This window comes from Glandiceps talaboti, chromosome 16 (assembly GCF_964340395.1).
Source record: "Glandiceps talaboti chromosome 16, keGlaTala1.1, whole genome shotgun sequence".
NCBI classification, from domain to species: Eukaryota; Metazoa; Hemichordata; class Enteropneusta; family Spengelidae; genus Glandiceps; species Glandiceps talaboti.
Window position 1 is genome coordinate 16,357,701 of NC_135564.1, and position 23,488 is coordinate 16,381,188.

General features: G+C 37.4%; 2 protein-coding genes across 2 annotated transcripts in view; one reads left to right on the forward strand and one right to left on the reverse strand.

The window, feature by feature from the left end:
* LOC144447407 (kelch-like protein 3) overlaps positions 1 to 10,983 on the forward strand; it is a 59,981-nt gene extending 48,998 nt beyond the window's left edge. The window contains exon 3 of the transcript XR_013482024.1: positions 9,344 to 10,983. The gene's annotated coding sequence lies outside the window, so the exon portion shown is untranslated. The remainder of the gene's footprint in view (positions 1 to 9,343) is intronic.
* On the reverse strand, positions 1,163 to 21,605 carry LOC144447406 (U4/U6 small nuclear ribonucleoprotein Prp3-like). Its single transcript, XM_078137420.1, has 13 exons — positions 21,249 to 21,605; positions 19,393 to 19,502; positions 14,049 to 14,240; positions 12,511 to 12,776; positions 11,490 to 11,580; positions 9,965 to 10,153; positions 8,633 to 8,734; positions 7,844 to 8,015; positions 6,257 to 6,400; positions 5,807 to 5,906; positions 4,820 to 5,052; positions 3,649 to 3,729; positions 1,163 to 3,088 (listed from the first exon to the last, which is right to left on the reverse strand). The coding sequence occupies exons 1-13, from the start codon at positions 21,397 to 21,399 to the stop codon at positions 2,871 to 2,873; spliced, it is 2,049 nt and encodes a 682-aa protein (XP_077993546.1). The 5' UTR covers positions 21,400 to 21,605; the 3' UTR covers positions 1,163 to 2,870.
* Positions 21,606 to 23,488: the final 1,883 nt, after the last annotated feature.

Below are 23,488 nucleotides of genomic sequence, written 5' to 3' on the forward strand. Positions count from 1 at the left end.
GATGGGCCTTAAATTCACGCCCATCAACTGATATTTTCATGTCACAGAGCACATCGTTGTATTTTTGGCGCAGTAACTGGGCAATGAGTAAACAATGATGGACGTTTCTCAGGCTTTCTTCTTCGTGCCCCATGTTTCCTTGCATAACAGGAATGACCCTAGTTAAGGTCACCTACATAGAGGGCGCTATATAGCAAAGGTACATGTATATATTGCAATATTGTTCAATGGCTAATTTTAGAAGTTCTAACATGCATATAGACCAGCATTTCCAGGTTAACTGAAAAATGTCTCTCAAATTGGATGATTTAATCTGTTAAAATGTGTTTATATTATTGAAATGAAGTTTATAATAGTACTTGCAAGCTACATCAAACCCTTTGGATTTCAATTTCCAATTTTGCTCTGTGAACACAATTATGTAACATCATTATTGAATGACTACATTTAAAAAAGTTCTCTGTCATCATTTTGAAGTGTCTCATAAGTAATTTTTTTTAATGTACAGAGCGACAGACACATTTCTTGATGTGGGTATGTATGGTGAGAACTTTGACTATCATTGCATTCATGGTTGCTACTATGTGAAATACACCATGAACTAACTGTACATCTACCAGTGATCATTTGAATCTGAGTACATGTGCATAAATTGATATTTGTACTGCATAGCAATACCAAAAAACATAATTGCATAAATGTATGCAAATGAGCATGTGAGTGTTCCATGTTCCATTTCAAAATTTGCTTGGACAAACATAAGAAATAATAACAGAACCCTATGAAACACACATGGACATGCACGCTTGTAGGTGTTTTTTGTTTTTTTGCTGCACTCACTCACTCTCACTGACTGACTGACTGACTGACTGACTGGCTCACTCACTCACTCACTGACTCACATGTAAGTACTGCTGCAGAAAACACAAGCACTCCTGCAAATGCACAGAAACACAACTCTAGCCCCCCCCCCCCCCCCCCCCTGTCCATTATTGGGTTCTGTCGTAATATTTCATAGTAGATGACTGACAGAAGAATTATAGCCTACAGTCTTGCTTTGTGACACTAATCAGATTTGCCACTCACCTCATCACACATAAAAAATCCTGAACACAGACAACATCATTATAGAAATGATATCAGATTCTTTATTGATATCGGTGTAGTGAGACTGACTAGACATGATGTAAAGTAGAATGGGCAATCAACTGGCCTCATTCACAAAATTATCAACTTACAGAAAAAACTTTGAAATTTGAGGAAAAATAAAATTGATTGCTTGACATCGCATGTGGTTAGCCCCTTATTCTGTCCTTGACAATTTCACTCTTACAACTTTATATTAAGAGTCTGGAGGACAACTGGCATCTTTTCTTTCAAGTTTACATCAGGAAATAAAGATACAATGCCAAGTAGTGACAGTGAGTGAACATGGGTAGAGGTGCTGGTTGAAAGAACATCAGTAATAAATACAGAAGCCCACAAGTGCCAGTGTGGATACTCTCTCTCTGTACTGCTTTCATAATTTCTAGTTGTATGAAATGGGCCGAGACATTTTGCACGAAGAAAATACTTCTTGACTGAATTCCAAGTCAATGTAGTAGTGACAGAAAGATGCAAAATTATGCAAAATTACAGAACCTCTCTAACTTCAGACTTTTGTATTCACACTCTTGTATACATTGAAGTATAAGATAAACAAAAAACATAAGTTTGTACGTTATTCTTTCAAATTTTGCCTGCCAGATTTTCACTTTTATCTCATCAAAGTAAAATACTTTACAGCAATAGTAGTCGTCTCCAGTGAGAGAAATCCCTAACCATGACCATCAAGGTATAGACCATGACAAATTTCACAGCTGTGAAAAGAAATTTAGACGTCTCATTTACTGTGGATTGGGAAGGCATGGTTTTCCTTAATCTGATTAAAATCTGATGAAGTATAATTGACGCAATTTCTTTTTAGCTCTTACGTTTACTGTTGTTTGTTCTTTTGTGAGTGCCCGTGAACTCTCATATTACTAAACCTGGCTTTTATAGACATCTAACGGCATCGACAAAACGATTTTTGACATACATTGTACACATATCTAATTCAAAATAAAACTTGAACTTCTGAAGTTTGCTCAAATTTGAGGCAACGTTGACACACATACAGCAGTCAAATATTTTCTCAGATTTCAGCATCTCAATGTGAGAAGCACTACATAAAATGGGTATAATAAATCACTGTACACTGAAGGCACGCAAGTCTTTCATGTAAACGGCAGTGGTAAGAGGCAAAGTTAAGTCCTTGGTATACATGACACTGGTAACTTGATAAACCATACAGAAATTCTCCCTCTCTTACAAAAATGAAACACGAGTTTCATTCACGACCTCAACTATTATCAAAGAAATCAGTAACCTTTGCAAGGGCTGTATAATGTACGAGGTTTGACTGTGACGGAAGTAACACAGCTCATCTTGCCTTTATTCTCAAAATTAAACAAACTCATGGCAACCAGACTTCTATCAGCATTCCCATACCGCTTTGGCTTGCAGGAAACTGAACTGTGAGGGCGCTATCACAAGTTTAATCTGCTGGTGCTTCAATTATTGACCCACTCTGCACATCCTATGGTGTTTAGCACCATGGTTCTCATACTAGTTTCTCTATGGTGCAGGCTTTAAAAATAATATTTCCATACTGAACTGTGAGGGCACTGTCACATTTTAATCAGCTGATGCTTCAAGTATTGACCCATTAGGCACCAGAACCCAATAGTATTCAACGCCATAGTTACAGAATAATTTTCTTGCCAGTTCCTCTGTAGGATACACTTTAAACAATATTTCCATTTTGAACAGTGAGGGTGCTGTCACAAACTTTAATCAGCTGATGCCTCAATTATTGACTCGCTATGTGCCAGATCCCAATAGTGTTCAACACCATGGTTACGGAATTGTTCTCTTGCTAGTTTTTCTGTAGGACAGGCTTTAAACATAACATTTCCAAATGCTCTATTGTTAACAACACCTTCCCATACAAGTGCACACCTGTTTCCCTTTTTCTTCTCTGTCTCCTCATCCGAATCATCATCATCGGCTGGAAGATAATGAACATAGCAATCATTATAACTTGTATGCCCAAAACTGAATGTATGGGGGAGGTCTTTACTAAAGTTAGTGTGTAAGATTTGACTGTGTATCACACGTTTCCCTGTGTATGAATGCATGTATGTATGTATATATGTACATATGTACATGTGTGTGTATGTATATATGTGTGTACATACGTACTTACATGTATGTATGTACATACACACACACACATACATACATATGTACATATATACACGTAAGTACATACATACATACATACATACGTACATACATACATACACATGTACATGTGTGTACATACATACATACATACATACATACATACATACATGTACATACACATATATATATGAATGCATGCATGCACACACATACACACATACACACAGTAACACATATCCACATATGTATTTGCAGCCAGTAAAACAGTGTTACAGATAAGCAGTGGTTCACATGGGGTTGAAACTTGTAAAAAGTTTTGTTGTGACAATTGGGACACCCATCACAGAGAACAAATGCAGTTAAAATAGTCGTACAACTTACCATGATCTTTACTTCGTTTGTCTTCACTCCATTTAATTCTATGTAACATCAAACGTCTAAACTTCCTCTGTTGTTTTGGACCTACAATGACAACATAAATAAGACAAATAAGGCAAACAGGACAAAACTATTTCAGTTTTCATTATAGTACCAGGGGGTCAGTACTTCAGACTTTTTTATACATTTAGTGTTAGAAAACTTAAGTACTGTCCAATCTTGATGTCTGTTCTTTTAGTTTCATCAAGGTGTTGACATTCCCAAACATGGAGATTCAAACCAGTTTATAACATAGAGTTGAAACTTTGTATTTGTCAAGTGATCAGGCTATTCACGATGTCATCACCAGATACTTTCCCATAAGCCCTTGCAGGACCAGATATTTTCCCATAACCCTTGAAGGAAATCTACAAAATGCATGTCAAATGCGGTAGGGTTTCTTTATAAGATTTCAAAATTTAAGTAAGTTACCAAGGTGCTATTTTAACATACAAAAATCATATTAAGCTGACAGCAGTGTATCAACACAAGTGTCCTAAAGACAGAAATAAGTCTGACTGGATTTTTTCCTTTCAATCAGATGATGTCGATTGGCCATATATATGAAAATGTGACCTTTGAATAAATAACCTTGAATGTCAACACAAATATTATAATTTTATTCTGATTTTTTCTAATGGTTTAGAGTTGTAAATAATGACGCATGGCCAAAATTACAGTTTTCAATGCTTAGTTTGCAGGCTGTGTGGCGAGAATGTTTGCCTTGTTGATCCTCCAGCCAATTGTCCAGAGGCCAAAATTACAGAGTTTTCAAAACTTAGTTAGCAGGCTGTGAGAAGAGAATGTATGCCAGGCTGATTATCCAACCTACTGTACGGAGGACAAAATTACAGACTTTTCAATACTTAGTTAGCAGGCTGTGAGGAGAGATTATGTGCCAGGTTGACTATCCAACCTGCTGTACGGAGGCCAAAATGACTGAATTTTCAATACTTAGTTAGCAGGCTGTGTATGGAGAGAATGTATGCCAGGTTGACTACCCAGGCAACTATGGAGGCTAGTGTAAGAGGTGCAGTACTAAAATATCATCTAATTTTCCAAGAAAGCACAACACAAAAATAGCTAAAAAAATACAGATATAGAGGCGACACTTTCATGAGGTCTTCACACATACCTCCTTCCACGACAACTACATTAACATCCCGATAGAGAACCACAAAGCCAGTCATATTTAGCTGAGTGGTGTTGGCTTCAACTTTGAATTTCTTGGATGGACTAGTCAGGTCACGTATTCTATACACTGCTACAGTTACACCTAATGATGTATCCTCCGATATTTTCTTCTGTTTCTTTTCACGTCTCTGTTCAGTGGTAAGTTTTCTTGCGGCATTGGCTTCTTCATGAGCTCTGTAAAACAGAAAAAGTAAACAAGTTATTGAAATACTTTGTCCCTAATCTCTGTTTATAGGGTTTCTTTTCCCTCGACACTATAACTATTACATGTACTTGATATGAATGCTTTAAACGATTGTAATACACACAGAAAACACTATACTGTAGTGTTATGGGTTGTACTAAAGTGAGGGATCATCATTGTCATTGTCACGCTGCGTCCATGTAGTCATTGTCGGCATCGTTGCCATCATGATTTTACACAGTTGACAGAGGTCAATGACCTGCGCAATGATCCATTATGTTGAATAGACAGTTTAATAGTCAGAGTTTATTTTCCAGCGTGTTGGATTTGCAAGCATAGGTCAATGCACTCTGATTAAAATTTGATGTACGAATACAGCTTAATTTCTTTCATTGTTTTTGAATTTGTTGTTCTGAGAGACACTGCCTTCTTCTAGGAATGGCAATAAATGAAGGAATTTGAGACAAATAATGAAATTGAGCCCTATTCCTTCATTGGGTTTTACCCCGATTGGGGCCAATGTAGAGAAAGCATGTGTGAGAAATCCTGATTAGAATAAGTCTATGGTGGAATACAGAGATTGGGAAATTTAGATTTCTGCAAATTGACAAAGAGTATCCACGAGTTTCAAGGTTGGTTTCAATGTTTAGAAGAGAAGATGAGAGGTAGTAAGTTCGCATGTAAATTTTACTTACAGAGAACACTGTAAATGTCTGAATAAAATTGTTTACATTTTATACTTACTTTTGCCTCTTGGCCATTTGTGCTCTGACGTGAGCCTCCACCTTGGTAGGGTCCTGTACTGCTTCACTTCCTAACACTCTCATTAAGTTAGCCAATCGGACTGAAATGAGAAAGGAGACATTGGATTATACACACAATAAACCATATTCCAGTTACCCACCTTGCAGCAGTCACTTTCAAGTCAGTGTCACTGGAACTTAAGGTACTACAGAACAGCACTCCTAGTGGCCAAACTATGAAATCTTTTGTCTTTCTGATAACTAAAATGAGACATATTCTGAATATCGGTCAATATGCTATAGTTTCAACATTGTTTTCTGTTTGAACTTTGCAAGCCATATTCACGAGCAACCTATTACTGGTATACATGGTAGATGTTACGGAGAGAAAAGGCACACTATGTTGATAAAGTCCTTAAATGCTGCAAATGGCTAATAATTGACTACTTACCTTTTGGTTCTGGTGGGGCTTCTAAACCCAGTCTAATTTTTTCAGTCATTTCTTTTTGCCCTTCTCTGCGGCTCTGTCTTCTTAACTTTGACCTCTCCTTTTTAGTCAAGAATATAGGTAACTCTATTGGTTTGCTTGCTTCAGCTGACAATGAAGACATAAATGAAAACACAGAATCAATATCTGTCTTTATGTTGCGGTATGGTTCTCCCTCTGTACTGCATATAAGTGACAACACACTCATATGTTGGGTGATGATTTAGTGGTGGACAGCCACTTGCTAATCAAATGATAATGTCTGCATGTACATGTAAGTGCCTTGAACTGAAAAGTGACAGTGTTAAGTTTGAGATGGGATGAAAAGTCAACACGATGATCATGACTTTTATTACACTTGGTAACCATGACTGTAGGTTTTGTTTTTTTATCTATTTGTACTCAATAATTTAAGTCATGACCTCATTTTATAATGAAAATCATAAACCCTAAAACAAAACGTTGCCTGGCTCGACAAAAATCTCACAAACATTGATACAGAAACTGGCTCCCTGTAGCGTAGTGGTTAGCGCACAGGATTAGCAGTCGGGAGGTCACGGGTTCGAATCCCACTGGAAACAGGGGATTTTTCTGTGACCGACCCAAACCCAGGGTGAGTGTTCTACAGACTCGATGGGTAGGCTGTATCACTCAGCTGTGTCTCACTCACAAGACGAGTGCGAATTTGGGGGGACTCATGGAGTAATGACTCGAAAAGTCGGGGATGATTACTCACACAGAGCCCGCAGGTGCTATGTTTGCCGGGCCTGGGTGACTCTGGGATAGCCTGTGGACTGACTGGGAAAGCCTTGACAGTTCCACAGCAACGTGATATAGAGCGTGCTACATAGCCCTGTCACGTAGTCCCAAACCCGAATGGATCTCTGTAGCATTTGTGTTTGTTTGTTTGTTTGTGTGTATTTGTCTGCATAACAGAAAATCGCTGGGGAGGAATTCCCAGCACAAAGATTATTAACAAAAAACAAAACAAAACAAAAAACAAACATTGATACAGCTTTTTGTCTGGCTAGACAAAATCTCTTTGATGTTGTAAATCTTCTCGTCTGGCTTGGCACAAATCTAATTAATATTTCCACCTGTTGCTTTCTGGCATGACAAGAACTGAATTACAATTGACACATTTTAGTCAATTGATTGTCTCACACATATCAAAGAATGCGCCAACCTTAGATTTACCAGGGACGTATAAATTTGGCAATCATCTCCTAAGATAATGGTAACTCATGCAAAGAAAGCATAACAATATCGGTAAAGATGTTTGTCACGCCAGACGATTGACGAAACACTGTTTGTAAGATTTGTATCTAGCTAGACGAAAATGTAGCAATGTTAATGAGATTTGTGTCAAGCCAGGCAACATTTTGTTTTAGGGTTTATGATTTTCATTGTATATCACTAGGAATTGCTAGAAAGCATTACCAGTTGCTGTATAGGATTCAACATTTTTAAGTAGATCGGCAACACAAAATGATAATAACCACCAAAACTATAAAGTTCCAGATTGCATCCCTTTCAGTATCTGCACCTCACCTGGTGGTTTCATTTGTGCGGGATGTTCTACAAGTTGTGTGATACATGGATATCTTTCTTCTGTACTCTTGCCTGTCTCATCCTTCTCCAACTGTCTACTCACATCAGTATAGTTATCATTGGGTAAAATGAAAGCATCCCACCATTCCACATCTGGGATATGGTCTTCTTGCTGCGGGACAGATCATTTGATTGTAAAGTTTAATCAAATTTTCAACTGTATTTTACCAGATAACAAGAAATGTTTACAGCCATGTGATCCGAGGATCTAATTAGACATCTAAAAATTATATAGACATTGTACCAAGTGTAAGAAAATTGAAAACAAAAAAAACAAAATTTCAGAAAAATCAAATTTTAAAAATATCATAACACAAAGAAGAAACTACAGATACAAGAAACCCCAACTCTACATATTTCGGGCACTCTGGTTAGCTTTAGGCCTGTTCATAGAGCAGATTAAGATCAGCAAAAAATTACCAAACTGAATTTGGACACTTCAGCAACAATTCAAAATTTGGGATGGATGGTATAACATCAGTGGTAATTCTATGCTTGCCAAATTTTAAAAAAATGTTTTTACAAAACCCTATACACTGGTGAGATTTGTCCGACTTCAAGGAGATGATGTCCAACACTACAAATCAGAGAGAGTTGTGGGTAAAATGTTGTACAGTGCATGGTATGTGTCATATTAACTTAAAGCACTAACCCATTTTTTTGAAGGCATAGGGATGGTTATGTTATCGAATGAAAAAATGCAGAGGTCTGAAATAAATGTATACTCACCACTTCTTTCTTTGGTGCAATCAAAGCTAACTTGGTTGCCGATGAGATTCCTGTCTTCTTAGCAGCTTGGGCAATTTCTTGTTGAAGACGTTCTAGTTGGGTCTAATTATCAAGAAGCAGTTGATGTGAACATTAGTATTTATAGTGCGGATGTAACATGGGGAATTAAATTGGGGGGGGGGGGGGGTACTCTCATTGAAAAGCTATATAGGTATAATGTACCACCAAGAAGGATCAACTTTTTGGGCAACCAAGTCATAGATAGGGTGTACTTTTCACATTTGCTTTGTCCGAAAAGTGGTCCAGGGCATGAAGTTCACACTGCGGTTTCATGTTGTTTGCAGTGTGTTGAATTGTAACTGTAACACAAGGGTGTCCACTATTCCTGAGGTTGGTAATTTACTAAGGCGTACCTACACTCCCCTCCACTTTCTTAGCACCCCCCCCCCCCCCCCACTTCTCGGATATTTAATAAGGTCCATGCACATAATTAAAGTTAGAATACTATTGCTACATGGCATGAAGTTAATACAATTACAAGAGTAAGTTTTGATAGACACTTTTATACACTAATGGATCTAGACAAGTATTAGGAGACCCCCACCTGGGTGCTTTTGTTAATAGGGTTTCACAAGACTGCGTACTTGGAGTCTTTGTAAATCATATCATGAAATTTGAATAACAATGTATATATATATATTTATATTACAGACGGTTTGAGGAAGCTGTCTAGCCTAAGGGATCTTTATTAATGATATTGTATGGCAATTGGAGGGTTTCTGAAGAACCCCTGCTAGGGTCCTTGTTCAGCAGATCTGGAGAAACGGAGGAAGGCTTCAGGAGACTTCTATATTTGTAATCCTTATCATGTATGCTAACAAGCAAGAGTCTCTCCTAGTTTCTTCACGTTGGGGATTTCAACTAACATCTCTCCATGGATGCTTAGCCTTGTGCTTTCAAAATTTTACTTGATTGAAGCATTGGAGGGGAAAACAGGGGTAAATTCTTATTGTGTTTTAATATACTGGCTGTGTTAGATGACGTCAGTGGCATCATCACATGATGTGAATCAATGAGGGGGGGGGGGGGGTTATGTGATGTAATCTGCATTGCTAAACAAGATCTGCCAATCACAAAGGGATAGATTTCACGATGGACTTATATGTATCTAGGTGGGGTTGAACCACCATTGTGTGAAATCATAATCTAATTGTAATTTTGAATACACAGCTTTCAGCAAAAAACTAAGCATCTGCACAGTCAAAATCTGCCAGCAGGCGGGACCTTTCATATGTAGGCTAATAAGACTCATATCATGTTACATTTTCTTACCTTGGCTCGAACTCTTTGAGCAATCTGTTCAAACTTTCCTCTCTCATGAAATTTAAAACCCCTCTTTTTGCGATCAGAAGATGCTGAACTGACTCTGGAATCAAAGAAGCGACTGGATTCGTTGATAACTTCAGGGGCTCTTTCTTGCACCAACTTAAATTCCTGTCTCTTTTTAGCTCTTATATTGGCCTGAAAAGGAATCACAACAAAAAATTGAAAAATTAGCAAACAGCATACCGGTTGCACTGTGTGTTTGAAATTAAGGAAAAAATGACTGCTGATCATAAGGACCAACAGGTAGCAAAAGCTGCTGGTCCATACTCAATAAATGTACAGTTAACGTTCACGACCTGTCTACACCCCCCCCCCCCCCCCCCATACAGATCAAATTATTTTAATTTTAATATGCTACAACACATCTTTTGAAATACAAAAATAGCAGAGTACAGTGAATTGTTTAATATCCACCCTTTTGTTATCTCATCATCAAAATATTATCTGTTCTTACAATTGAAAACTTCCTCTCACAGTCAACAAATAACTTTGAAGCGAATTTCGGATTCGTTTCCAAGTAATTTTTTGACTCTGTGAATAGAAATTTGACTGGAACGAGAGTGAAACAAGTAACACAAGATCAAATTCATGTAGGTAAAAATTGGATATATCTTTGAATAAATGTTATTACATGTAGTTACTCCAAATTCCAATTGGTCATATAAGGACCAACAAGTTGTAATTCTGAAAAAGTGTCAGTCTGAACGGAAATCTGTCGGTCTCAGGCCGATGGTTCGGTACTAATTTCGCACGCTGTTGTACTCGTTAAGGGTTTTGTCTATTCTTTCAATGTCTTGTCACACTGTATACAATATTTCTACGTCACTCTACATCATAAAATATTGATTAGTCTAGTAAGGTTTTCTGTTTAACAACTGTTCATCCCATTGAAAAATTGTCTTTTAGAGTTGTGTATGTTAGAAAAAAAACCACACTTTGCAAGTTGTCGTTATCGAAAAATAAACTGACCAATCACAGATTTCCTTTTACACTATACTATCCATGACTTCACCTAATGCTTACAACTACCGACATCGAAGCATTGACGAATGGAACATGTAACAAACAGGGAAAGTAAACAAATGAATTCATTGATTAATAACACTGCACACAGCATGTTGGAACAGCAGAAGCTTGTATTACATTTCATAGTTTGAAAAGAACAGTTTTATGGCCTCTTGGCATATAAATGAAATGCCTGGGCAACTTTGAATTTGTTTGTGAAAGTCAACTATTATGTAAAGTGGCCATACAACTGTTCTTATCAAATGATGAAATGTAATACTTGTGTCTCTGTACTTCCAACATGCTGTGCCAATGTTGTCAATCCAAATTCAGTTGTTTACATTCCCTGTTTGTAACAAGTTCTGCTCATCAATGCTTGTCTGTGTACTGCTTGTACTAATGTGGCTCAACTGATGTGATAATGTGCGAATGTAGGAATGAAACCCATGTGCATGTTAGTTGTTACCTTCAAAGTTGGCATTCGTTGTGTTAGCTGGATGGCTTTACCAGTGGCATCTACTGTTCGCCCTTGGTCATCTAGAATAAGAGGAGTTGGTCTGAAAAGATATGAGGGAAAACATATATGACTTCGGTTTACTAGGATAGACACAAGCTAAAAGTGAAACTATTGTCACAACATGTTGATATACAGTGATAAACTATTGAATGGTAATTGTAGTCTCAGTAGGAAGGCTTGCAGTGTTCTGTTCTAGTACTTTCAATATTTACACTATCTTGATCACAGGGTGATTAGAATCACACAACATAGGAACTGCTATCATCCACTTGTGTAATCTACCACATTGAAGAAGAATAGATTTTAATTGTTTGCACCTATCTCAGCAAACTGAAGGATGGACTACCAGAGTTGCAGTGTACATGGAGAAATATGTCAGTGACAACAATAACAGAATATCATATGAAAAGTTCCTCCCACAGAGTCAAAATATTTTTTAAAGCAAATGCCAAATTTTGGCTGATGCCACATCAGCTTTGTCAGGGGTGTACTACCGTGGGCTGTTCTCACTTGTCTCATCTGAGACACATGAAACAAGTTGAAGTGACACAGATTGCATCTTGATGCTTGATTTTAACCTCCTTCAACCTGCATCTAATCATTTGGTGAATGTGAAAGGTAGGTAGTAATATCGATGAACGAGACCCATGAAATCTGCCTACAGATGGAAATATACTGGTCGAAACAAACAATCTTTAAATTAATTCCTGAAACAGTAGCCAGCAAAGTAATGCAGTAGCTAGTTGTTTTTGCCAGTTATCGGCCCTAAACTACATCCCTATCATTAGTTATTATATTTATCCATGTACTCGCCAGGTTATACTGATTCTCCTGTGCGACATATGCAAGGTAAAACACTTATTTTCTTGTTCATGAGTTTCTATCAATTTTTAAAAATATCATAAATAATAACACTACTCATGTGCAAATCAGTAATATCTATTGTCATAATACAGATAGATTCACATACTTGGAAGGTTGTCCTGGCTGTAGTTTTGCTGCCCCTAACCCTGCCACTGGCATTCCTAGCAGTCCAGGTTGCTTATTTAGTGTCGCTTGTATCCTGGCTTGGATCTCTGCAGCCCTCCTGGCTTTCTCCAGTGCTTCATTCATCAATGCCTGGGAAGTGTTCTGGTCTAGCATAGCCATAGAAGCCATTGGTATGCTGATAGGAGGAGGAGGTGGGGGTGGTGGTGCACTGCTGACTTTCCCTGCAGAGGATGGTGGGGGTGGCACCTGTGAGTGACAGAGAGACCATACAGAACAACAATTATAGTTTATTGCAACTAATTGCTCATACATGTAGGCGGTGTAGTATTTAATTAAAGAATTGGATGAGATAACAGTTGAGTTCAAATTTGGTATACGAAAATTGATCATGTCAGACATTTTAAATTCAATCAAAAACTTCAGAAGCACAAATTGTCATACACATCATTTACTTTGAAGTAACCCATATCTACTCTTCCTGTTAACATACAATGGCCTTACATTGGAAACTTTCTCACACTTTCAGAGTCACTTTGAAGTTACTCAAATCCAATAAAAATGTCCATGTTTGTGTTGGCACACAAATGACATTCAGTTCAATGCACAAATTTGACTTGCATTATTCTTTTAATGGCATAAAAAAACCTCTCGTACAACTATATTCTCTTGACATTGCATCTCAGATCTCAAAGAATATTTTCTTTGCATGAGCTACCCCCCCCCCCCCCCCCCCACCCCCTTACCTTAGCAGGTAGTTGCTTAAAATACAAATAGAAGCGGCTAGCCTAAAAAATGTATATACTGTTATTCTTTGACAACAACCTGCTGCAATATTAGTAGTTCACACAAAGAAAAACGTAGCAATGACAATGCTGGTAAGATTTTGGTTTAGTTTCACAAGATGATGGAAATGTAGTAACATTAGATAGATTTTTGTCTAGTCTAGCCTTTAGTCAATTTTTTCAGTCAATTCTGCTAACTGTTTAAGTGACCACAGGTCACATGGTACCAGAGCTGCACACTAGAGATACATGTATTGTCATCCTTGGCGTCTGTTCAGCAACCTGCCAAGTGCAGATCGAAAGTACTTACTCCAAGACTAATGTTTGTCTAGCCAGACGATAAAATGTACCAACGTTACTAAGATTTTGACCAAGCTAGATACAATTCTGTTTCAGCTTTCCTGGTTTCTTTATTAGGGTGCGAGGAATTTAACTCAGAATTAAGGGTTATTCCTGAAACATCAGCTTTACATAAACTTGGACAGTGGATATCCTATACTAAACAATCTCTTAACTCCTTTAGTACAACTTTCAGTAAAGTACGGATTTACATGTAGCTCTTGGAAGGATTACGCCTGAAATGTCAGCTATGTTCCACTCTCACCGGCCTCCCTCTCACTGGACATGTGAGGGCGCCCCGTCATGGCATACGGTAGACTAACCTTTGTTGGACCTAGAAGAACACATTATCTTAACAAGTTTTTATTCTATTCATTTACTGATTGACAAGTCTTACCAGTGTTGTCAGTTGCTCTTTTCTTGCTTCTATGACTTTCCTAGCACTAGCCATCATATCTTTAATTTGTTGTTCTGTTAGTTGGCCTGGACTAGGTTGGGTATTCAACACAGGTATATTGGAGTCCTCTTCGCCGACATCCATTGGCAGCTTTGATTTCTTCACAACTTTAACTTCGTCTTCATCTTCTTGCTGTATGGTTTTAACGAGGTAATAAACAAAAGTTTAAAATCCTGCAACCTCAAATGTTTGTATTCATCAAAACATAATGAGGAACATGTCCTTGAGACAAACATTTCTTATTCTCGCTACTACTGTACTAGATATATAGATTATATGTTGCCACTTATACACTATGTAAATATTGTTTTAAAGGCTTGCGGATGTACACCAGGGTTTCTGCTACACACACAGCACACACGTGACTACAGGTGCACGTGAGAATACGTTGATTTTCTAGTTCTATTTTAACACTGTAAGGTACAATGCATATACATTTTTCTTCCTGTTGATTATGTCTATTAAAGTATTATGCTTTATTCCTGATATTAATTACCTCTGATTTCCTCCTCTATTCTGGAAATAACCAATATCAGGGCAATTTAAAAGGTCTCTCTTGTATGAAAGAGTCAATTTAAATTGTTAAATCACTTAAAAGTATTTGTTCATGTTATTTCAATTGCAGAAGGTTACTTATTAGACTTAAATTGCTAATTTTGCTAGAAAACAAAATTTTTTAAAAATATGTAGCAGCGAAAACATATTTTGATTCATACATTAACACAGTTTACCAGTCTGGTTATTAGTGAAAATTTAAGAATTAGCTGAAAACTGTAATATCATAAAATTATCTAGTAGTGAAAAAAATCTAGGTATACAGTATGTCGTGTTGCTCCATCTCCACCAGCCAGGCTGCTTTATTATGTTTGGGAACCCTTTCATGGCATACCGAGGGCGCACCATCATGGCATACCGAGGGCACCCCATCAAGGCATACCGAGGGTGCCCAATCACAGCATACCGAGGGTGCCCCACCACAGCATACCGAGGGTGCCCCATCATGGCATATCAAGGGTGCTCTATCACAGCATACCGAGGGTGCCCCATCATGGCATACCGAGGGTGTCCCTTTACAGCATACCGAGGGCGCTCCATCGTAGCATACTGAGGGCAGTGTTGCAGCCAGCCTTTTGAAAGAGTGGGACATACAGATTTCATTTTTCTGGGTCGTCATAAATTCTTGGGGGACATTATAAAAAAAGCGCCAATGGTGTTGTAGCACAACTGTACAGTTTTTAAAAATATTTACCCACATGCTGATCCATGCTAGATATTTGCTCAATGATTATGCAGTTGCCTATCTAACCCTGTTGTTATCTATGCAGTATACACAATCATTTGGCTGTTGCTATAGTATAGGCATGGTCATGTTGCTAAACATATTTGCATACAATTTTAGTGTGGGTCATCTATGACCCATCAGTTCCAAAATTGTGGGTCAGGTCCAAACACAGGTATATTGGAGTCCTCTTCGCCAACATCCATTGGCAGCTTTGATTTCTTCACAACTTTAACTTCATCTTCTTGCTGTACGGTTTCAACGAGGTAATAAACTAAAGTTTAAAATCCTGCAACCTCAAATGTTTCTATTCATCAGAAACATAATGAGGAACATGTCCTTGGGACAAACATTTCTTATTCTCGCTACTAGATATAGATTATATGTTGCCACTTACACACTATGTAAATATTGTTTTAAAGGCTTGCGGATGTACACAAGGGTTTCTGCTACACACACAGCACACATGTGACTACAGGTGCACGTGAGAATACGTTGTCTTTCTAGTTCTATTTTAACACTGTAAGGTACAATGCGTATACATTTTTCTTCCTGTTGATTATGTCTATTAAAGTATTATGCTTTATTCCTGATATTAATTACCTCTGATTTCCTCCTCTATTCTGGAAATAACCAATATCAGGGCAATTTAAAAGGTCTCTCTTGTATGAAAGAGTCAATTTAAATTGTTAAATCACTTAAAAGTATTTGTTCATGTTATTTCAATTGCAGAAGGTTACTTATTAGACTTAAATTGCTAATTTTGCTAGAAAACAAAATTTTTTAAAAATATGTAGCAGCGAAAACATATTTTGATTCATACATTAACACAGTTTACCAGTCTGGTTATTAGTGAAAATTTAAGAATTAGCTGAAAACTGTAATATCATAAAATTATCTAGTAGTGAAAAAAATCTAGGTATACAGTATGTCGTGTTGCTCCATCCCCACCGGCCAGGCTGCTTTATTATGTGAGGGCACCCCTTCATGGCATACTGAGGGCGCCCCGTCACGGCATACCGAGGGCGCCCTGTCACGGCATACCGAGGGTGCCCCACCACAGCATACCGAGGGTGCCCCATCATGGCATATCAAGGGTGCTCTATCACAGCATACCGAGGGTGCCCCATCATGGCATACCGAGGGTGTCCCTTTACAGCATACCGAGGGTGCCCCATCATGGCATACCGAGGGTGCTCCATCGTAGCATACTGAGGGCAGTGTTGCAGCCAGCCTTTTGAAAGAGTGGGACATAGTGTCCTGAGACTTTCATTTTTCTGGGTCACCATACATTTTTTGGGGACATTATAAAAAAAGCGCCAATGGAGTTGTAGCACAACTGTACAGTTTTTTAAAATATTTACCCACATGCTGATCCATGCTAGATATTTGCTCAATGATTATGCAGTTGCCTATCCAACCCTGTTGTTATCTATGCAGTATACACAATCATTTGGCTGTTGCTATAGTATAGGCATGGTCATGTTGCTAAACATATTTGCATACAATTTTAGTGTGGGTCATCTATGACCCATCACTTCCAAAATTGTGGGTCAGGTCCAAACACAGGTATATTGGAGTCCTCTTCGCCAACATCCATTGGCAGCTTAGATTTCTTCACAACTTTAACTTCATCTTCTTGCTGTATGGTTTCAATGAGGTAATAAACTAAAGTTTAAAATTCTGCAACCTCAAATGTTTGTATTCATCAGAAACATAATGAGGAACATGTCCTTGAGACAAACATTTCTTATTCTCGCTACTAGATATAGATTATATGTTGCCACTTACACACTATGTAAATATTGTTTTAAAGGCTTGCGGATGTACACCAGGGTTTCTGCTACACACACAGCATACATGTGACTACAGGTGCATGTGAGAATACGTTGATTTTCTAGTTCTATTTTAACACTGTAAGGTACAATGCGTATACATTTTTCTTCCTGTTGATTATGTCTATTAAAGTATTATGCTTTATTCCTAATATTAATTACCTCTGATTTCCTCCTCTATTCTGGAAATAACCAATATCAGGACAATTTAAAAGGTCTCATTTGTATGAATGAGTCAATTTAAATTGTTAAATCACTAAAAAGTATTTGTTCAAGTTATTTCAATTGCAGAAGGTTACTTATTAGACTTAAATTCCTAATTTTGCTAGGAAACCAAAATTTTAAAATATGTAGCAGCGAAAACATATTTTGATTCATACATAAACACAGTTTACCAGTCTGGTTACTACTGAAAATTTAAGAATTAGCTGAAAACTGTAATATCATAAAATTATCTAGTAGTGAAAAAAATCTAGGTATACAGTATGTCGTGTTGGTCCATCCCCACCAGCCAGGCTGCTTTATTATGTGAGGGCACCCCTTCATGGCATACCGAGGGCGCCCTGTCACAGCATACCGAGGGCACCCCATCACAGCATACCGAGGGTGCCCCATCACAGCATACCGAGGGTGCCCCATCATGGCATATCAAGGGTGCTCTATCACAGCATACCGAGGGTGCCCATCATGGCATACCGAGGGTGCTCCATCGTAGCATACTGAGGGCAGTGTTGCAGCCAGCCTTTTGAAAGAGTGGGACATAGATATTTCATTTTTCTGGGTCATAATAAATTTTTTGGGGACATTATAAAAAAAGCGCCAATGGAGTTGTAGCACAACTGTACAGTTTTTTAAAATATTTACCCACATGCTGATCCATGCTAGATATTTGCTCAATGATTATGCAGTTGCCTAACTAACCCTGTTGTTATCTATGCAGTATACACAATCATTTGGCTGTTGCTATAGTATAGGCATGGTCATGTTGCTAAATATATTTGCATACAATTTTAGTGTGGGCCATCGATGACCCATCACTTCCAAAATTGTTAGTCAGGTCCAAAAAATGTGTGTCAAATGACCCAAAAACCCTCTCTCACTGCAACACTGTAAGGGTGCCCCATTATGGCATACCAAGAGCGCTTAAGCACAGCATACTGAGGGCAACCCGTCATGGCATACTGAGGGTGCCCCATCACGGCATACTGAGGGTGCCCCATCACTGCATACTGACGACGGCCCGTCATGGCATACTGAGGGTGCCCCATCACGGCATACTGAGGGTGCCCCAATCACGGCATACCTTACAGACTAGTTCTTTATATGTACAGTTGCAAAGTGTTTATTATTAATATTTCAGTGCTGTCCCTTTGACAAGCAAAGATAAAAAGATAATGAAAAATAAAATAAAAATTACAGTCACAATGTGGCATGTAATAGATTACCTAGATGGGTGAAAGCAATGTCCTGATGAGTTGGATATAGAGAATAAATTAATATTTCTAATGCAACTTATTCCATGTATAAATACTACTGTCAATATATGTGAAACTTTGTGTTCAGTCCTTTTTAAACTTTGGTGTCTTTTTCATTAATGATTGTCTTTAAAAAGTGTTAGAATTTCTTAAATTTTAATGGCTGCCATATATGGCGCTGTTGATGGAAAAATATACAATGATTACATTGCAAGAATCAATGATTTGGCCATTAGATGGCGAAAAATATATTTTACATTTGTAGTATTTCCATTGACTAAACCAAATCTTTCAGGGTTCTCAAATGATTTGAATAATAGAGGGTTGGCTTAATTTACATAATAATTTACATATCATTAGCATATTTTACATCCGAAAGAGGGACGATTCTCAAATGATTTGAATACAGGGGTGGTTTAATTTGTATACATTAATTGTTATTAGATACAATTCTGTTTCAGCTTTCCTGGTTTCTTTATTAGGGTGTGAGGAATTTAGCTCAGAATTAAGGGTTATTCCTGAAACATCAGCTTTACATAAACTTGGACAGTGGACATCAAATACTAAACCATCTCTAACTCCTACAGTACTACTTTCAGTAGAGTACGGATTTACATGTAGCTCTTGGAAGGATTACGCCTGATTTTTCATCAGACAGAGGGACCTTTTTTTTTGACACGGTTTGAAAAACCTACCTTGAAGGCTCTTTTCCTATGCTTACTTCGGGCTTTGACTTCTCTTACAGCATTGTACAGTTGCTCTACAAAGTTGGAGGCTGATTCATCAAGGAATGGCTTGAGATTTTCTGAAAGAGAAAATGTAAGAAACAAATGCTTAATCACATTGACTTACACAAAATTTCGCTCGCAAATACATATAGCAACTTAATAATTCAAAAGTAAAAAAAATGCACATTTCTTATTACCAACTTAAAGTAGCCATATGGATGAGGATTTGGAATTTATTTTGGATTTTTAATTTATAGAACAATGATATCATTGCTTCCTACATGTACTTGAAAACTTGAAAAATCAATGTGAAACAACATAGACCAAGTCTGTGTTTGTAACTCAATACATTGAAAACAGCAAAAATAAGTGTAAACAGTTTGTTATTTTACGTACAATAACAAACATTTTATGCATTTATTAATCTTTTGCAATTTATTAACTCACACACATATACAAGTACTTTGTCTATGGTGCTTCACATTGATTTTTCAAGTTGGAAGCCATGATAACATTGTTCTACAAATTAAAAATCCAAAATAAATTCCAACTCCTCATCCATATGGCCACTTTTTAATGTACATCATGTTTTACCAGTATCTACTCACTGCTGTTTCAGATAGTATTGTGGACATATGCATATGTATGATAAGTTATAGTATAAGATGTTTCTGAAAGTGGCAGGACATTTGATTTTCCTTTTTAATAAGTGGGTGTTCAGAAATTAGAAGTGGACTCAGAACACATTATACTTATACCTGCTGTGGGTCAACAGTATCAGGAGAAAGTGGCCCCACTTCAAATGCAGCCCCACAAAGCATTGGAGAAAGCAGCCCCCACAAAAAAGAGGAGGTTTTGACACTTCCATTCATGGCTGAATGTGGTACTTTGCACTTCTGGGTGCGAATGTCCAATCCTGTGACAGTAAATGTACCTTGCTAATCAATATTCACTCACTCACTCACTCACTCACTCACTTACTGTACAAGTACATGTACTTGTAAGTTTGCCGGCGAACACAAACACAAACATTCACTTATCGATGTTTGATAGTACTTCGTCACCAACTGTTTATTGAAGGACCTGTTGCAAATGCCCAGCTAGCGGGATTTATTTGTTGTTGTTGTTGTTGTTGTTGTTGTTGTTGTTGTTGTTGTTAAACAAAACAATAATGAAATTTTTGGTGCATACTACCAGATTTGTTTATGTTTAACTTTTACCCATCTAGTGAGTGGTTGTGTGCTACAATTATGATGTCTGATTAAGATCCCAGTTTATCGCGGGGGCCACATTATTAATTCGTGGTGTGGCTGGTTATGGAAGGGGGCTGCTTTCAGTATCACTATGGCACCATTTTCTCCAGTATTCTGGGTCAACACGGCCAAAAATTCAAAGAGGGTGTTGTGCTCCTTGTAATTTGCTCCACAAGAACTAAGAAATCCCAATAGGTGATACACTAATCAACAGTACAGTATTGCTTGCAAATGGAGTACAGCACTAACTTCTGCCAATGTCCCTAAACAAATGCCATTGTCAGAATCAAGTCCGAACTTACTCCAGTCTGTCTGCAAGCAGGAGCAAGGAGAGTGATACTGTCAGAATACAATCCTGACACACTCAATCTGCAAGCAGGACTACTGTACATTGCAGGGAGACCAATAAAGGTTCAGTATCATATTAGTGTGGATGTAAACGTGGTCTCTAAACCACTTTATAAGAGACTGTGTTATTGGTTAGAACTTTGTGAATAATGGCGTTATAACTTATAAATACATGTCTATCGTACGAGTCCAGGACTTAACTTGACAAATGTTAATGCTTACCAATGGTTTTACTTTGATCCATCCCTTTGGAAACACAGTTTAATGCTGCTGTTACGACTGTTGGCTCTGAAAAACCAAGAACTCGTTTCACTGTCTTGTCTACCCATGGTCTCAGCTCTTCCAAATCTCGTTTGGATAAAGACACCGACATCGTTCTGTAAATACAAAATATCAAAACTACTTCTGGGCCAAATTTTGTTCCTAAAATACTCGAAGTTGTTAACGTGACCGTTCACAGTTGGTTCCTGATCTCTGACACTGTCAAGTTTCGACCTTTTGAAATGTATTTGAGTTTTAAATGGGAATGAAGACTTTGTCGTAACTGGAAATGGGGGCAGCCATGTTGTACGCAACAACTTCGTTTAGGGACCTAGTTAGCGCTTTGTAACACGTATTCTGATTGGTTGATGGTAAGGATTCGTGGTAATATATTAACGGGGTACATGTGAAAATTATGTTCCAGTTTTGTACCGAAACTGCTTTTCATTATTTCAAACTGTTTAAGACTTCATTGAGGAACAGAGTGAAACAACATCGCACATTTAGGATATCTGTTATAATTATGACGCTGTTGTCTAACATTAGAACGGTTTCGTCTTTGACCAATGATTACATTCGTTAGCAACATCAAAGTCTCTATTGCGCATGACAATTTAAAGAACCCCGGAAGTTGAAGGCTGCTGAATGACAAAAGGGCGGTCCGTTTGAAACGGTGAGTTGTTGCATGGCTTCACTGTTTCAGTGTGTTTTAAGGCGTTTTCTTGTACAGAAGAGACGGAGTTCATCGACGACACATTCTTTTTGTTAAAACGTAGCACATGATCTGTTATTTAACTTCCCCTTCACCACTTTAAAGTCATGTTGAGAATTCGTGCATGAAAAATTGATCAGAAAATGTTCCCTAATACTATTACTACATGTATATCATTCCTATACTGGTCTGAGGTATTACATAGGTATCTCTCCCTCTCTCTCTCTTGAAACACATAGTTCATTTGAACTGGAGTAAATATGTGACACTAAACTCAGTGTCGACTTGTTTTTCCATTTTTTTAAAATTCCAGGTAAAAAGGGTAGATATGAATACTGGACCACTAAAACTCCTGAAACATTCTTCAATGATATTAAAGAGTGTTGAAAATACATCAACCGAGGGCACTGCAGATGACGAAGAAAGCAAAGAATCCACAAGTTGGAGGGCACGAAAGTTGGCAACGAGGAGAAATTCCCAGGAAACGTTTGTAACATTAACTTTCCTCTAAAAATTGTGTAGATTCCAGATTATATTTTTTTTAAAATTTGAGAGAAATTGCTTTGACCCCAAGACAATATATCATTGATCACTATACATCGATGGATAGTTTGATGAGGTATATGTAAATTAATGAATTGCCAACAATTATATGTGAAGTACATGAACTCAATATGCAGACTCTATTGTTTAAATTCAACTTACAGTCTTTAAAAGACATTTTACCTTGTTTGACTGAAAAAGAATGTTGAAATGTTCATGGCAATAGAATTAATTCCTGTCATTTTTACCATTTTGAATACAAAAAGGGTTTAGGGTTGGCGGGCTTTAAACCACAGGGAGCTCAGGCTCAGTTAGTTTTGTTTACAAATACAAAAAAACAAGTAAGCAAACAAACAAATTGCATTGTGTTACTATAGAATTGTGCCAGGGTAATAACAACACTTTGAACACAATTTTGGAAGCGCTATATAAAGCTTAACATTACTATTATAGGTATCATGTTATATTTTAGTTTATGAATATAGCTTTGATTTATTTGTATTCAGTAGGTACCCATACAAGGATTATAAGTCCGTATCAAAAATAGTCACCTATGTGCAAAACCATGATGTAGTCTATGCATGTAATAATGGTAATTATAAATATATAAGGATATAATTATAAGTTTTCTCTGCTTACATAAAATACAGAAATTAATTAAATGCATTCCTTTCACTTGTATTTTGTAACGCTTACATTTTTAGAAAAAAAATTCAATGTGACCTTTCATTTTATCTAGGTTACAAGTCGTCTTGAAACAAACAGCACGTAGAGCAGAGAGAGCCAAACAACGGAATAAAATCCGAGAGAAATATGGCATATCAAGAAGACGAGATGATGTAGATTTAGCTGAATTACTTGAAAGTGAACGAAAAACACAAAGATCTGGATCCATTATTTCAGAGAATTCGGCATCAAATGAATCAAGTAGCACAGAAAAAATTGT